Here is a 17,561-nt window from a genome sequence, read left to right as displayed (position 1 = left end):
TTGATGCTGTACATTTGTGTGATTTATGGTGTGCTAGGTTTGAAGTGTTGGAAGATTGCCTGGTATCATTATCTGAATTTTTAATTTGTTTCAGTTATGATAATATGTGGTTTTGATTTTTCTAAATTTTTTGAGCTTTTTTTATGACCCTATTCCAGTTCTGTTTCATGAGAGCTGGATGAGAATAAATGTGTATTTTACTCCCGAGAGGGTCAGTTGCTGAGAAACAGTAGTTGGTGCCTCCAGCTGTAATTGTGGATTTCCCCTTTTTTCTCTTCAGCTCAGACATTCTGCAGCTACTACATATGCATATTTAGTGTTTCTGAGATTCAATGACTTGGTTCTTACTGAGTTAGTTATACGATCTCTGATTTCCCTTGCTTTGAAGTAAAATGGCTGTTCCCGCTTCCTTTTGATTGTTTGCTACACATTTTTCTCATCTTTTTATCATAATCTCTGCATGTTATTGAGTTGGATTTCTTACAGATGTGTCTACAGTGCTGTGTCCAGTTCATATGTACTTACCTGTACATAGTATTGTCCTTTTAAAAGATTTCATAATTTGAGTGTATTTGTGTAGTTTTTATTTGTTCTGAACACACAATATCTACTGTGTGTCAACATTTTACCTCTTCACATGAAGTGTGTCTATAATTGTCGTATTTTCCCTTCACAATTGAGGACTATCTAAGATAGTGTTGTAATTTTTCCTTCAGTCATTAAACATAATTTTAACAACTCAAGAAGAATACTGTATTTACTATTTTAGTTTTTTGTTCTACTTTTCTTAGCAGGTTTTAGGCACTCTTTCTGGAGTAATTTTCTTTTTATAACGCTTCTTGTAACCATTGTTTTAGCTCTGCTGCAAACAAATCCTCTAAATTTTCTCTTCCTGTGAGATGGTCCTCATTTCCCATTCATTCTTCAGAGGTGTTATTGGATTTTACATTCACACTTCAAGGTGTAGAGAATGCTGGGTTCCCTCTTTCTAAAGAATTCTGCCATTGATTGGGGCTCATTTCCCCTTGAAGGCAAGGTGTTCTTTCTGTCTCAGCTGTGGGGGAAATGCTTTCTTGGCTTCCAGAAGTTTCCATTTTATCTTTTTGGAATTCGCTCACCTTGACTCTGTTGTAGGTTTGTGTGTTTTTTGAGAGCATAATTTGTCCCGAGTTTGGAGCCTTCACATGCCATAGTTGCTCTCCGCTTTCCCTTCTTTTGGAAGTCTAGAATGTGTATTAGCATCTTTTTTTTTTTTTTTTGGTCTCTACACCTGTCATTTCCATTTTCTTTTGCTCAGATTGAATAATTTCTATTACTCTAAAGTTTACTGATTAAAAACAATTCTTACTAAAAATACTGTGAATCAAAAAGTTTACGTATTTTGCTCTTTCCTAGTTAACCCTCAGCCTTTCCGTTTTGGTCTTTGTTTTTTCTTTCCATTCCATAATCTCCATTTGCTCCTACTGCGGTCTATACTGAGACTTGTGGGAGTATACCTTGCTATCTCTCCAGTCGAGACCTTTTGTTTTTAACCTTTTGTTTATAACTCATTGGAACAGTTTTTGGGATTACTGCTCTAAGTTCCTTTTTCTGTTGTTTTTCTGTTTGGGAGCCACACCTGATAGTGCCTAGGGATTGAACCTAGACCTCCTGCATGCAGAGCATGCTCAGCCCATCCAGCTCTGCTTTCAATTTTGTCAGTAGTGCTATGCCATTTCAGTGTTCCATCTATTGATTGTCTCTTCTCAGTAACTTGATTTAAACAGTTTTTACTGTGATAGGTTATCTTTACTGAAATCTGGATATTTGAGTTATTACATTATGAGACTGGATCTAATTTTGATCTGTTACAAGCTTCTCTTGATGGCTCTTCAAACTTTAGGAAAGAGGAACATATTTTGATTTGGTTACAGTGTTGCTGATTAGGTGGCCCTGATGGTCAGACCAAAGGGGGTGACCTCACTACTTGAGGGTGGGGAAGAATGCCCAGTTACATGTGAGAAGGAGTTCCCACCAGGTCTTACTTGGTTTATGTAGGGAGGTGGGCCACGGGTTTTTAGGGGGTGTGTGTGTGTGTGTGTGTGTGTGTGTGTGTGTGTGTGTGTTTTCCTTCTCAGAAGAAGGAAAGGCTAGGAGGATTTATTTTCAGCAGAGCTAAAAGAATGGCTGCAGGAAACTTTATAAAAAGAAAATGATTGGAATATTTGGTTGAAAATGCTCGCTTGGTAGGTTGCCAGTTTCCTGGACCATTGACTAGAAGGTAGGCTTTTGTTGAGACCCTTTAAAAGAAAAGCATTTGCTGCCTTCTGTAGCATCAAACTGTAAAGTCCTGTGAGAAATGCAGAAGTCTTAAGTTCTTCGTAGCCCAGGATTCTTAACCACCTGCCTTCTACCTTCAGAGTCTTAAGTTTGCTGTATGTTCCATGATCAAAATTAAAACTCTCCAGAAAGGACACGTAAGGGGAGTCCATCCCCTGAGGGCTGCTCTGGGAACGGCACCCCACAGCTTCCAGGTGGGCTAAGGCACTCCCCATCCCTGCATTACTGCCCCAACACCTGCCTGCACAGAGGATGGGCTGAGGCTCTCCCCACGCTTCTAGATTCTAGCCAGGTCTGATCGCCTGGAAACTAACCCCTACCAGCCCCAGTTTTCCTCCCCCAGCTTTGTTGTGTTGTTTTTTTCCCTACCCCAACCCCTGCCCCCATTCAGGGTCACTTCTAGCCAAGTTGTTGGGGAACCCCTGGGGTTCCCAGGAGGGACACCAGCTCTCGCAGGGAAGCTTTTGCTCTGACTCCTGAGCTGAAAATTGGAATGTTTCAAAGTTCTCAGGTTTTATTTATTTAGCTTTTTTGCATCACACCCACAATGCTCAGGAGTTACTTCTTTCTAGCTCTGCACTCAGGAATGACTTACTAGCAGTGCTCAGGGAAGTCCAGATGGATGCTGGGGATGGAAACTGGGTCCGACTCAAAGCAAAGCAAACGCCCTACTCCCATATCCCTGTACCACTCTGGCCCTCTTGATGACTTTTGAATGCAGCAATAGCATAGGCAGCTTCTCCTTCCCCCATCTCCTTGTGCTGGGGATTGAACACAGTGCATCACACATTCTCCAGCTTCAGGAAGAGCCAATTTTTATTGCTCCTTTTTTTTCCAGAAGGGTCTCCTCTTCCCCCAGCCAGCAGTGCTTAGGACTGTTGGCTCTGTGCTCGGGGACCGTATGTGGTGCTGGGGATCGAGCCTGGGTCCACCACATGTGTGACAAGCACCCTACCTTGCTGTACTATTGGATCAGGCCCTGGGGACTCCTTAAATCAAGAACCCTTTATTGGTGTCATGAGTAAAGAAGCCCTTAAAGACAGCCTATTTTAGAATTCTTCTGATTCACTAGTGTTGGAGCCAAAGTGAGTCTTGGAATACAGGCTGTTGGCCCAATTGCACACTTAAGTTATCATACCTAGGTAGTTTCTGAAGTACTTTACAGAAGAGTATTTGTGTAATATATACGCCTCCTTGGGGTTTTTTATACTCAAAAGCGTGGAGAAGAAAATGTTACCTTCTTAGTCTTACTGCCCCTGCTGTGAAATTGTTTAAATACCCTTGAACACACCACAAGGCTGCTGAATGCAGTTGTGTAGATTGTGTTGGGTAGAACTTCAGGAGACACTGTTCATCAGGGTTTCTTCTTATGTCCCTATTGGAGTTGGGGTTTTGTGCGTAAAGGTTGTCTTGGGCATGGCACGTTGTTTAACAGCCATCGCTGGCTTCTATATGTAGTCAGGAGATGAAGGAAACCATTTCCAGGTATTTTTAACAGACAGTCTATTCAGCGTATTGCAAAAAAAAAAAATACTCCTTTATTGTGAAATTTTTCATGTTTTTTTTATCACTTATGTAGAATGTGTGCAAATATCACTAGATAGAAAAGATGTAACTGAATTTCAGTCCCATTCCCATATCAATGTGTTATGTTAAGCCACTGTTTTCATTGCCTTTTATATAATCCAGTTTCTTAGATCCTTTCTTTGAATTCATTAATTTTCCTTCAAGATCACCTCCTTATCATATAGCCATACATGGGAATGAAGTATTAAAGGTCAGTAAAGGAAGAGGAGCACATGGGATTAGAATTTGCACTTGAATGGGGAAAGATGAAGTAAGCCGAAGCCATATTAAGAGCCATATGTTCAAATAAAATAAAAGTTCATAATGTTATCTTTGCATCCTAGATCTTCGGATGCCAGAGGTGTAGGGCCAAATTTGGTTTCGGCTGTGTGTTTTTCAGATTCATATATTACAAACAAGTCTGGAAAACTATTTTAATATTTACAGCATGTATTGTGCTTTTTGTATGGTCAGTTTCTGTTTAATCAGACTTGGTCCTTAAATATGAACTCTGGCTAAATGTAAACAAATGCACATAGCTCTGCTTGGTAGGTAGATGGATAATCCAGTTTCCAGAGCTGTCGATTCTAAAGTGATTTTAAAGAGAAGGCACTTTTCATACTTAAGATCCAGTTCCTGGCAGGTAGTGCTCATTTTTCTTTATTTCTCTTTTCAGTCTTGTGAAAATGCTATTGTGTGCTGGAAGCCTGGCAAAATGGAAGATGACATAGATAAAATTAAACCCAGTGAATCTAATGTCACTATTCTTGGACGGTTTGATTACAGCCAGTGTGATATTTGGTACATGAGGTTTTCTATGGATTTCTGGCAAAAGGTAGTAAAATCTTTTTATTTTGAAATTATTTTAGAGCATTACAGTTTGGTTTTCTCTGTACCTGTAATATACAGTGATGTGAATTATCCTACCTTTGAAAAATGCACACCATCTGTGCATAGATGGTATTGACAGGTGTTGTGGGAGGAGGCTTTTCAGTTTCCATAGCATCGTTTATTAAGACTTAATGCTTAGTGTTAGTATTTTTATGTTACTCTGTCCTAGATGAATAAATGTGGAAGTGTCATTAAACTAGTTACCCTAAGTTTTTTTTTAAAAGATGGAATGTAAAGATTTTGTGGCAATAAATGACCTGTGTATAGTATTTCTATAGATAACCCACATTATCCTTTTGGGTTCGATTCCTCCTTCCCTCTCAAGACAGCCCGGCAAGCTACCGAGACTATCCTGCCCACACAGCAGAGCCTGGCAAGCTCCCCTGGTGTATTCGATATGCCAAAAACAGTAACAACAAGTCTCACAATGGAGATGTTACTGGTGTGCTCGCTCAAGCAAATTGATGAACAATGGGAGGACAGTGCTACAGTATAGTATTTCTATAAGAAGCTTTGAAGGAGTATTTCTATAAGAGCTTTGAAAGTACAGTCATAGTTCAGTAACTATGGCTATACTTTGCTAAGGTACAAGAAAGTACTAACTGATTAACTTGTAAAGCTTCTCATAAATTTGCAGAATGTTTTCATTACTTACTGAAGTCACTTGTGAGGTACAGTCTCCTTCTCCACATCTCCAAGAACGTATCCCAATCCCCAGTGGATGACCAAATGGCAGATAGTACAAAACCCATTTATACTAGACATGCAAACCGTGTTAAATCTTAATTTGCACCTTAGGCATAGTAAAAATAACAAATTAGAACAATTACAACCCCATTGTAACAGTTATAGGAATGTGATTTCTCTCAGAAAATACTTTTTGTGAATGTACTTGATCTTGGATAACTAAAACCACTATGGGAAGCAAAACTGTGGTTAAGTGGGTGACTCTAATACTGTTTTTACTACATTTACAAATCAGAAATAGGACAGTGAAATAATTAAGAACAATAGCCAGAAGCTTGCCAGGCTTTGCCGTGCGGGCCAGATACTCTTGGTAGCTTTCTGGGCTCTTCAAGAGGGGCAGAGGAATTGAACTCGGGTTGGCCATGTTGGCCACTTGCAAGGCAAACGCCCTACCTACTGTGCTATCACTCCAAGCTACCCGTGACATATTCAGTATTCCAAACACAGTAACAGCAAGTCTCAGAAAGAAAATGGAAACGTTACTGGACCTGCTCAAGCAAATTGATGATCAATGGGAGGACAGTGACACCAGAAACTTGGAGTTGAAATTTTTCTGAAATGAGAAAAATGTTTTAGAATGCACTTATACATTATAGCCTATTTTGATAAATTCGTATTTTCTTATTTGCACAGATGCTTGCATTAGGCAATCAGGTTGGCAAACTTTATGTCTGGGATTTAGAAGTAGAAGATCCTCATAAGGCCAAGTAAGTATTTAGAAATTCCTGTTCATAATTCATGCCGAAATATTACTCCAGTATTGATACAGAAATTGAATTTTTTTTTTCCTTTTGTGGTGTTGGGGATTGAACCTGGCCCTCACACACGTGACCTCTACCACTTAGCCACATTTCTAGCTGCATTTCAAATATTTGCCTGCTTCTTATTATTATTAATTTTTTGCTTTTTGGGTCACACTCAGTGATACTCAGGAGTTACTTCTGGCTCTGCACTCAGAAATTACTCCTGGTGATGCTTGGGGGACCATATGGGATGTTGGGGATTGAACTCAGGTCAACCACATGCAAGGCAAACACTCCCCCACCCCCCACACCCCGTACTGTCGCTCCAGCCCCGCCCTGTTATTTTAAAGTACTTTTTAAATTCTAATTTTTTTGAATACCTTGGTTCCAAACCATCTTTCTTCACATAAATTGTAAGGTGTCTCTTAAATCTGAGATGCACAGAATAGAAGCTAGCGTTCTAGAGCATGTGTGCAGGAGGCCCACATTTGATTCCTGGTGTGCATGGTCCCTGGAGTACAGCTGGGAGTGACCTCAGTGCTGTGAACTGTGGCCCCACAATCCAAACATTAATGCAACAGTTTTTACCTGGTACAAAACCTGTGTTGCATGTTTGAGGCCCTGGGTTCTATGCCCAGTGTGACAATATAAAAATAGTATTTGATGAAATACATTTCACACGTTTTCTTGGGAAGATGAGGTTCCTGCCACATCCAGCTGTGCTCAGGGCTTACTCTTGGCTCTGATCTTAGGTCACTCTTGGTGGACCTGGATCATACGGGGTGAAGGGATAGAACATGGGGCAGCTGCCTGTGAGGAAGTGCCTTATCTGCTGTCCTAGCTCTTTGGCCCTTCAGAAGTTGTCTCTAAACCTGTATTGCTATTGTAATTCACTGTTTCTTAACTACATGCCGATGACATTTACAAAGAGTGCTGAAAGCCGTTGTTTTCCTTTCTCCCCACCTGTGCCCAGATGCACAACCTTGACGCACCATAAGTGTGGCTCGGCCATTCGACAGACCAGCTTCAGCAGGGACAGCAGCATTCTCATCGCCGTGTGTGATGACGCCAGCATTTGGCGCTGGGACCGACTGCGATAAAACACGTTTTTCCTCATGAAAATTAGAGTATGTTTTCTGTGTAACATGGGATTAATGTATCTTACTAGTAAGAGCACATAGAACATTTAGAGTTGTCTTTTGGCATTCAATCAGGCTGAGCTGAATGTAGTGATGTTTACATTGTTTACACTCTTTGTACTGTCTCCTGCTCAGACTCTACTGCTTTTAATAAAAACTATTTTTATAAATGTTTGTGTATTTTATTTTCATTGTGATGAATTGTTGCAAGCAATAAATTTTTGTCATGTCTTTGTGTAATGATCATTTTAGGTTTTTTTGAGTTCTTTTAAATCTGAAAAAAGACTTTACAACAACTGTGGTCTTAGATAAGTATTTCAACATGTTTCCATTTCCATTTCCTTGTGAATAAAAGAGATAATAGTTTCCATAGGGTTACTGAAAGAATAAATAGAGATGAGTGATATTTTATCTACCTTCCTAAACTTACAGTACAACAGGTAGGGCATTTGCCTTGCACGCGGCTGACCTGGGTTCGATTCCTCTGTCCTTCTTGGAGAGCCTGGCAAGCTACTTGAGTCTATCCCACCTGCACGATAGAGCCTGACAAGCTCCCCATGGCATATTCGATATGCCAAGAAACAGTAACAAGTCTCACAATGGAGATGTTACTGGTGCCCACTCAAGAAATCCATGAACAACAGGACGACAGTGCTATGAACTTACCTAACTGCATTTTGTTCGGTTTTGGGCCACACCCCATGGTACTCAGGGCTTACTCCTGGCACTGTCCTCAGGCAGGCTCAGGGAATGGGCTGCCCGCAAGGCATTGGAAATCCAACTTTCTATGATTTTGTTGTTACTAATTTCTATAGTAACTAATTTCAGTAACCTTAATGCATTATAATCTGTTATATTTACTAAAATCCTATCTTCTTACTAGATATCTTTTTTCTAGAATTTTATCTTTACATGGCTGGAGCGATAGCACAGTGGGCAGTCCGTTTGCTTTGCACGTGGCTGAGGCGGCCAACCCGAGATCGATTCCTCTGCCCCTCTCAGACAGCCCAGCAAGCTACTGAGAGTATCTCGCCTGCACGGCAAAGCCTGGCAAGCTACCCGTGATGTATTCAATATGACACAGTAACAAGTCTCACAATTTGTTGTGAGATGTTACTGGTGCCTGCTTGAGCAAATCAACGGAAGGACAGTGCTACTGTGTATTTTTACAGCTTAATAAATACTGTTGACATTAAAGCCAAGAGAGAGAACAGAAACTTAAATGCAGAGGCTTGAGAAATACGAGAGGATGTATGCATGAAACAGAGTTAGACTCTCAGAAAGGTGCTGGCCTATTAAAGTAGAATGAGGCTGTCATAGGGTTAAGAGTAGTTGGTAGGGGGTGGAGATGTGTGTACAGCTGGTAGGGCACTTGCCTGATCCTGGTTCCCTGAGCACCATCGGAAGTAACTCCTGAACATTGCCAGGTGAGTGACCCACAAATGAAACATTAGTTGCTGGTTTTATCCCAGCAGTGCTGAAAGCAGGGTCTCTAGGAAAAAGAATCCTTGAAGGGCTGGAGTGTTTTGCATATAGAAGTTTTGGGTTTGAGTCCCAGAAGACTATATGGTCCCCAAGCACTTCCTAGTGTGGACCTCTCACCCCACCTCTCAAAAATTCCATGAAGTTTTTTCTAAGGTCATAAGCAGTGCTGGGTTGAGGGGGTTGGTGGCTGTTCTGCTAAGTGAAATCCAGATCTCTTATCGCAAAGTATATGTGCTTGGCCTTTGCTTTGTCTTCCTTCCCTATTTTTTTGTTGGGCGTGCTTGCTGTGGCACTACAGGCTTGATCCAGTGGCCCCTGGGGACAGCCCCTCCCCAAGCCCCTATCAAGGATTTTAAGAGTTGAGAGTGTTGCCTATATAGAGTTTTGTGCGTGTTTTACTGTTTACATGGTAACTGCACAGCAAATTTTTGGAAATGTAACTCCCAATATTTTTTAATTTTTAGGTAAATAGCCTGGTATACATGTCTTGGTCTGATTTTTTTTTTTAAGCTTATTTTGCAGAATGTTACAGGTTTGGAATTCCTAAAATAATTGGACATTAGGTTTGCAAAGTAATTCACAAAGGTAGGCAATGAAGCAACTGCTGCAACTGGCGGTGAAACAATCCACTATATATTAGGGTGCCAAAGACCAGATAGCAATTACCTTGGGATAGAACCACATTTAGATGCAGGAGTTTTGTCCCTGCACTGCACTTGGGCTTTCCTACTGTGCATTTTAATTATCACCTAATCTGCTAATTTGCTTATTTTATTTGTCCCGGTGCTCAGGGCTTTCTACTGGCTCTGCATTCACAATTCATTCCTGGCTTGCTCAGAGGACTGATCATACAGGATGCTGGGGATTGAACCCTGGTCTGCTAACTTGCAAGGCAAACACCCTGCCTGGTGTGATACCACTCTGGCTCCAAGTTTTCATATTACTGCCATGAATCTTACTATTCTCCTTCATAACTGTATTCTGAATTTGTGCATACTCTTAAATAGAATCATTGTGATTGTCCTTCATATATAGACTCCCCATTACCCTTTTGTTGTCATCATGGCTGTTTCAGTGTACTGACATCTGAAGGTTATCCCCAATGCTTGCTTGGGATGCTTGTCAGAGTGCTTGAGCACTGAGGGGAATGCTCAGTAATGAAGAGTGGTTTGGGAAAACGTATTTGGCAGGTGGGTGTTCTACCATTGAGAGCTGTCTCACACATCCTTAGTCCCCTTCCCAGTACTTGCCTCTTACTAGTGCAGTGGAAATGGTGCACAAAAGTAACTCATCTGAGGAGGTAAAGTGATCGCATGATACCCTTTCAGTAACCTTAATGCAAGCCATGGTGCCTAAAAGCTGAAAAGAAAGTATCTGCCACTGAGGCAACTGTCAGGGTCAATCTGGAACGTTGATGGCAGGAAATGCACACTGGTTGAGGTTGGGTGTTGGAACAATGTATGACTGAAAATTATGGGCAGTTATAAATTATATTTATAACTCTGAATTAGAAATTTAGAAAAGATGAACAAAGTGACTCATCTGGGAGCTGGAGAGTTGGTAAGTGGCTCAGCCAAGTTCAATCCTAGAAACCCCATATGGTTCCCTGTGCTCAACAAGGAGCAACTGCAGAGTAAGCCTTGGGCTTTACCACCACGCAGTTCAAAAATGAAACCATTTTATTTTTACTTCTTGGTACCCCACATTAACAAAATGATACCCCCATTTGATACCCCAATACTAACAAATTTCTTTTGAGTTTCCCGTTACAGGTGAGCACAGTAACATACTGAAAGGAAAGAAAAATATACTCAGTTACCTTAGATTTCCCCTTTCTCTTTGTCATCTTTGCAGTGGTTGGGAACTCTTATATGGGGAATACAAGATGAAGGCCTAAGGAATTAATAAATCCTTGGTTTGTCCTTTTTCTGAAAATGCCACGTGTTGGGCCAGTACAGGGTGTGGTGCTTCCCTTGATGTGGCAGACCCTTGCGCCCCCCCTCCCCCCCCAAGCACCACTGCAGCCAGGCCTGTGCACAGCCAGGCACAGCTCCTGAACACACTGGTTGTATTCCCCCTCCCCCCCAGAATAGAACTAAAAAGAAAAATAGTCATGTCTTCATTTCATTCAATCCAAGTTGTACTTCGAAGTGAAAGCATGACTCTTGCTGCTTACATGCCTGTCCAGGTAACTTGCATATACTATGTACGTGTTTTTAAAGACCTTTGAAACTTGAAACACTGTTACAAAGTTGTTCATGATACAGTTGTTTCAGGTGGTCAGTGTTCCAGCACCAGTCCCACCACCAATGTGATCTTCCCTTCACCAATGTCCCCTTTCCCACCCACCTCACTGAGCCTGTTCCTTTAGTAAGCAGAAAATAATTTACATTTCTTATTACAACATACACCTTTATTAATAATAATTATTAAAATTGAGGATTTACTGAGCTCTTTGTTGCTCGTTGAGCCTCCTGCGTTACTGTTTCTGCTCATTGAGCTTTAGTGGGCTTCTGTGCACTTGGTTGTCAGTACTGTGGAATCTGGAGATGTATGGCCAAATATGCTGCTGTGTGGAACTGGCATGACTTAGCAGCTTGGCTTCAGTTTAGTAGCAGAAATGGGCTACTTATATGCCCGAGAAAGTCAGGTGTGGATGGGGTGCTGGACCTTCTGGCAGGGCACGAACTCAGCCCATCACGATCCCGAGAATGTTCCATCTGGTGTCTGGGCCTACCTGGGATAATTCATCTGCAGCATCTCTCCCTGTAATATGTGTCTTAATTTGTGCTTTCTCCCTACCAGAACTAGAAAATTCACCAGCAAAATGGAGGAAAGTTCACACTAAAAACTGGGACAACCAACAGTAATTCATTTATAAAAAAAATTTTCTTTCCCTGGCTAGAGAGATAGTACAGTAGGAGGTGGGGTGTCTTGCATATGACCAACCTGAGTTTGATTCCTGGAACCCCTGAGCTTTATCTGTATTGATTCCTCAGTGTAGAGTCAGGAGTAAGCCATTGGTGGGTTTGGCTCCCAGGCCAAAGCAACACACACAAAAAATTTCCCCTAGGTACTTGAGATGGACCAAAGGAGGTTCCCAGCTATCAGCACCCGGACCCACAGTGTCACCTGGGGCACATCTTTTGTATGCAGGACTCCCCCACCCCCACACCCCAGTAAAACTAGGCACTGTATGGAGCCTCCAAGCACTGCTGTGTGGTTTAAAAACAATTTTCCCCCCAAGCTGTCAACCCAGTATTAATAGTATTGTCTAAGAGAAACAAAGATTATTGGATATGTCAGGGGAAATTTCCTGAAGAAATCATTGTATTTATTCAGAAACACTTGAGCCAATTGAGGGAGAATGTGTGAGGAATACAGGAAAATCGCTGTGTACTTGTCAAACGTTGAGACCCGAGACGACCCGTACTGGGAAGGAGGTTCCCGACTATCAGCTCCGGGACCTGCAGTGTCACCAGTACTGGGAAGGAGGCTCCCGACTATCAGCTCCCGGACCCGTAGTGTCACCCGTACTGGGAAGGAGGCTCCCGACTATCAGCTCTGGGACCTGCAGTGTCACCCGTACTGGGAAGGAGCCTCCTGACCATCAGCTCCGGACCCACGGTGTCGCCCGTACTGGGAAGGAAACTCCTGATCATCAGCTTTGGGACTCACAGTGTCACCCGTACTAGGAAGGAGCCTCTTGACCATCAGCTCTGGGATCCGCCGTATCACCCGTACAGGGAAGGAGGCTCCCGACTATCTGCTCCGAGACCTGCAATGTTGCCAGTACTGGGAAGGAAGCTCCTGACCATCAGCTTCGGATCCGCAGTTGTCACTCGTACTGGAAAGGAGGCTTCCGACCATCCGCTCCTGATCCACAGTGTCACCCTACTGGGAAGGAGGCTTCCGCTCCGGGACCCGCAGTGTCACCCGTACTGGAAAGGAGGCTCCCAACTATCAGCTCCGGGACCCACAGTGTCACCTGTACGGGAAGGAGGCTCCTACCTATCAGCTCCGGGACCGGCAGTGTGAAGGGCGGGCGCGTGAGGTGCAGGCGGTCGGCAGGTGCAGTCCCTGGAGGCCGGCAGGTGCTATCCCTGGCATCCCGGACGGTGCGCCCAACACCGGCAGGAGTCAATTCCTGAGTACAGAGCCAAAAGTAACCCCTGAGCATCTCCGGGTGTGGCCCAATAACAAACACAAAAACCCGAAAACAAAACAAAAACAAAACCAAAAAAAAAAACCCCGAACCAACCCTACTACCGCCTGCAGGAGCGTCCTCGTGGTTTCGTCGCCGGAAGCCGGTGCAAGGCCTTCTGGGACTTGTAGTCCGCGGTGCTAACCTCGCGTTCTCGAGTGGCCTCGGGGCCACACGCGCCCCGGAAGTGCTCGCCCCCGGAGGCCCGCCGGCAGGAAGCCGGGTCAGGGGTCGCCGGCGCTACTCGGCCCCGTCGCTATGTAGCGGAGGGCGTTACCTTGCGCCGGTCCCTGGAGCGCGCGGGCTGCTCGGGCCGCCGGCCGGAAGCGCGGCGCCGCCATGTTCGGTTGCTTGGTGGCGGGGAGGCTGGTGAGCGCGGGCGCGGGCGCAGGGGAGGGAGCGGGGTGGGGCCGGGCCGCGCCTGGCGGGGGCCTCGGTGGGCCTGGGCGCACTCGGGAAGAGGGCGCGCAGGGGCCTGCTCGGAGCCGGAGAAGTGCTTCGAGCTCACATTCCGGAGATAGTGCTCCCCCGCCCCCATCCCGGGAACGAGTGCTCCCGCGCCCCTCATCCCGGGCTAGTGCTCCCCGCCCCCATCCCGGGAGCGTGCTCCCAGCCCCCATCCCAGAGATAGTGCTCCCCGGTCCCCAGCCCGAGGGAGAGTGCCCCCACCCCCCATCCTGGGGGAGGGTGCTGGCCCGCCCCTCCCGGGAGGGGAGTGCAGCACGGGGAGGAGGGCGTTTCCTGCCCCAGGCGCACAGGCCCCTAAGCCCCCCCAGCTGGGTGTCCCCATTAAGCCGAAAACAAGCTGGGTACCGCTTTAGGTGGTGGTGCCTGAGATGATCCTGGATTGCGCCCGCCCCGCTGTTGGGGAGGAAGGTGAACATCAGCCACCCAGAATGAGCGGATGCTGCCCTCAAAACACTCACAGTGTACTACTCTCTTTGATGGGCCAGGACAGGCAGCTGCAGCGGTTGCTTAGGAGATTTCCCAGTTGGTGTGACTCTTTGATTCTTGCCTGTTTGAATCAGAGTGGAGGGCAGATAGATTTAATTTTAAGACGTCTTAGAATGTAACCGCATTCTTCTTTTGCTACCAAGGTTGTGAGACTGGGATCCAGCCTTTGTTTCCCTTTAAGGAGGTGGGCCGGAGTGGTAGTGAGTTGGCAGGGCGATTGCCTCACACCTACAGACCTGTGTTCTTTCCCAGCGAGAGCTCCCCCTGCAAAGGCACATTTTCCTTTCAGGTCATCTTCGGGGGAGGAGGTTGGGGCTACACCCTGCGGTGTCAGGGCTTCTGCTGTCTGTGTATAGTGCAGAGGGTTACTGTAGCGCCAGGATTCCATTCAGCCCTTGAGTCATCTTGTCATCTTCTTGACACTTTCTCTTTTTTAAAAAAAAAAGGGAGGCCTCTTTTTAAAAAGGGGGTGATATTCAGTGTGCTGGACAGCCACGTTTTGCATGCAGAAATCCAGAATCTAAGCCCCAACACTGCATGGTCCTCCAAGTACCACAAAGTGTGGCCCCCAAACAGAAATGGTAATAGAGCCCTCCTCAGCAGTGCTGAGAGGGGGCGGCTACCCCGCTCCCTGCAGTCCTCAGGGGTGCCTTTGCCCTCCTGCTTGGAGCTGTCTTTGAATTTTTCTCTTTTGGTGTCCAGAGTTTCCACCCAGGGCCTCCTACGTGTGCTAGACAGGTGCTCTACTGCTACACTTCCTGCTTCAGCGGTATATTTTTCTTAAATCCAATGTAGAAAAAAGTAGTAAAAAAGTAGTAAAAATTTTAGTTTTTAATGTATAGTTTTTTGTTTGTTTTTGGGCCACACCCACTGATGCTTGGGTAACTCCTGGCTCTGCCCACAGGTAGAATTACTCCTGGAGGTGGTGTGGAACTGTAAGGGATGCTGGGGCTTGAACCTGGGTGAGCCAGTTCAATATAAGGCAGACACCTGACCTGTTGTATTGTCTCTCCAGCCCCAACATTTCAGTTATAATCAGCAAATATTAGAAAAGAAAAACCTTATATAAGTTGACAAACCACTTGATTGCTCTTAGAATTTATTTTTTTTTTCAATGTATGTGATTTAGCACTAATCAGTAGCCTTCTCCTGATCTGAAGAAATTGATCTATGAGGTGCTGGAGTGATAGCACAGTGGAGAGGGCATTTGCCTTGTAAGCAGCCGACCGGAGTTCAGTCCCCAGCATCCCATATGGTCCCCCAAGCACCGCCAGTAGTAATTTCTGAGTGCACAGCCAGGAGTAACCCGTAGGCATCCCTTGGTGTACCCCCCCCCCAAAAAAAAAGAAAGAAATGGATCTGTGAGCTTTGTTTTAGAAACACACAGCCTCCTCAGCATCCCAGTAGCAACCTGGAGCACAGTGCTGAAAAACCCTTTTTTAAAAGAAAGTAAAAAATGAAATTTTTTGGCCAAAGTGTTATAAATTCAATTATACAATAAAAATTAGATTATGAAGTGGGTCATGTAAACTTAACTGTTTAACTTTTTGTATTTTACTTTGTCGGGCTGGAGCGATAGCACAGCAGTAGGGCGTTTGCCTTACAAGCGGCCAACATGGCCAACCCGAGTTCGGTTCCTCCGCCCCTCTTGGAGAGCCCAGCAAGCTACCGAGAGTATCTTGCCGCGTGCGGCAGAGCCTGGCAAGCTACCCGTGACGTATTCCGTATGCCAAACACAGTAACAACAAGTCTCATGATGGAGATGTTACTGGGCCTGCTCGAGCAAATCAGTGAACAACGGGAGGACCAACTGACCATGATTTTACTTTGTTAGGGTTGGCTCTGAGATCCTCCCGTCAGTGCTTAGGACTTCCTCCTGGCTTGTTCAGGAATTCCTCCCAGCAGGTCTCAGTGGACCGTATGTGGTGACAGGGAACTAACCAGGCTGTCATAAAAGCAAGAGCCATACCTGCTGCACTATCTCTTTGGCCCTCAGCTATGCTTATCTTGTTTTGTTTTGGGGCCACCCCTGGTGCCGCACAGGGCTCTGCTCAGGGATTGTGTGTGGCAGCCAGATGGGATCCAGTGACTGAACCCGAGAGCACCTTCCCACTGCACTATTGATCCAGCCCCAGACTTGCCATTTTAAACAGCAGCATCACTAACAAAAACTACAAAAAATTTTAAAATGTGGCACCAAAGAAACCCAAAGGGCACTTGTTTATCTATGAAAGATGAAACAGAAAGGCATTTTGTAGCTTTGTTCCATTTCAGCTGGGAAATGTATACTTTTTTTTAATACTCTGTATACAAATATGTCCACACAAAAGCACAAAAAAAAACCAAAAATTGATTTGGGGACTTACAAATAGATTTTGGGTTTATGAATTTTAGTGAGTTTAATAATTTGTCATTAGCCAACAATGAATCTATAATAATGAGGATTGACTATAATTAATTCTGGATTGTTTACCCATCTTAAAAGTTTTGAAGCATAAGGTTTTGGTATTGTGTTTTGGGTAACTTTTTTTTTCCTTTTTGGGTCATGCCCTGTGATGCTCAGGGGTTACTCCTGGCTCTGCACTCAGGAATCACTTCTGGTGGTGCACGAGGTACCATATGGAATGCTGAGGATCAAACCCAGGTTGGCCTCATGCAAGGCAAACACCCTACCCACTATACTATCACTCAGGCCCCTGTTGTAGGTAACTTTCATAACATTGTAAAACTAGTAGTTTGTTTTTATAATTAAAAACATTTCAGGATACTTCTGGGCTTCTAATGTAGGGTCGACTGGAGCAATAGCACAGTGGTAGGGCGTTGGCCTTGCACACAGCCAGCCCGGCCGAGCCGGGTTCGATTTCTCCGCCCCTCTCAGCCTGGCAAGCTATCGAGAGTATCTTGCCCACATGACAAAGCCTAGTAAACTACCCATGATGGATTCGATATGCCAAAACACGTAACAACAAGTGTTACTGGGCCCGCTCGAGCAAATCGATGAACAACGGGAGGACAGTGACAGTGAATGTAGGGTATTTTTGTGGGTTTTTTCTTTTTTGTTTTTTTGCTTTGGGGCCACACCTAGTGGTGCCCAGGAGTTGCTCCCATCTTGGTGCTCAAGGACCATGCAGTAATTGGGATTGAAATTTGGCCTCCTACAGCCTTTTGAGCTATCTCACCCACCCCTTGGGGATTGAATCCAGAGTTTCACATTGCAAGGCAAGCATTCTATCACTGAGCTATCCTGTCCCCTTCGTTACATATTTGAAAGGTTAGTTCTGTAGCACTATCCTCCCGTTGTTTATCAGTTTGCTCGAGCGGGCACCAGTAGCATCTCCATTGTGAGACTTGTTACTGTTTTTGGCATATTGAATACGCCACAGGGAGCTTGCCAGGCTCTGCCATGCGGGTGGGATAGTCTCAATAGCTTGCTGGGCTCTCTGAGAGGGATGGAGGAATCAAACCCGGTTGGCAGCATGCAAGGCAAATACCTTACCGGCTGTACTATCGTTC

General features: G+C 44.7%; 2 protein-coding genes across 3 annotated transcripts in view; both read left to right on the top strand.

The window, feature by feature from the left end:
• The window catches only part of EED (embryonic ectoderm development), a 43,705-nt gene extending 36,070 nt beyond the window's left edge, over positions 1-7,635 (top strand). For both annotated transcript variants that reach the window (XM_056128828.1, XM_056128829.1), the window contains 3 exons: positions 4,562-4,720; positions 6,157-6,230; positions 7,240-7,635. In XM_056128828.1, coding sequence (XP_055984803.1) covers positions 4,562-4,720; positions 6,157-6,230; positions 7,240-7,366 — 360 coding nt within the window. In that variant the 3' untranslated portion in view covers positions 7,367-7,635. The remainder of the gene's footprint in view (positions 1-4,561; positions 4,721-6,156; positions 6,231-7,239) is intronic.
• A 5,716-nt stretch (positions 7,636-13,351) lies between these two features.
• Positions 13,352-17,561, top strand: part of HIKESHI (heat shock protein nuclear import factor hikeshi) — a 41,212-nt gene continuing 37,002 nt past the window's right edge. Inside the window, exon 1 of the mRNA XM_056128832.1 lies at positions 13,352-13,463. Coding sequence (XP_055984807.1) covers positions 13,434-13,463 — 30 coding nt within the window. The 5' untranslated portion in view covers positions 13,352-13,433. The remainder of the gene's footprint in view (positions 13,464-17,561) is intronic.

The sequence above is a fragment of the Sorex fumeus genome, unplaced genomic scaffold, assembly GCF_029834395.1.
Source record: "Sorex fumeus unplaced genomic scaffold, SorFum_2.1 ptg000069l, whole genome shotgun sequence".
In the NCBI taxonomy this organism is placed as follows: Eukaryota; Metazoa; Chordata; class Mammalia; order Eulipotyphla; family Soricidae; genus Sorex; species Sorex fumeus.
The sequence above is the reverse complement of the archived record's forward strand: the minus strand, read 5'-3'. Positions and strand labels throughout refer to the sequence as shown.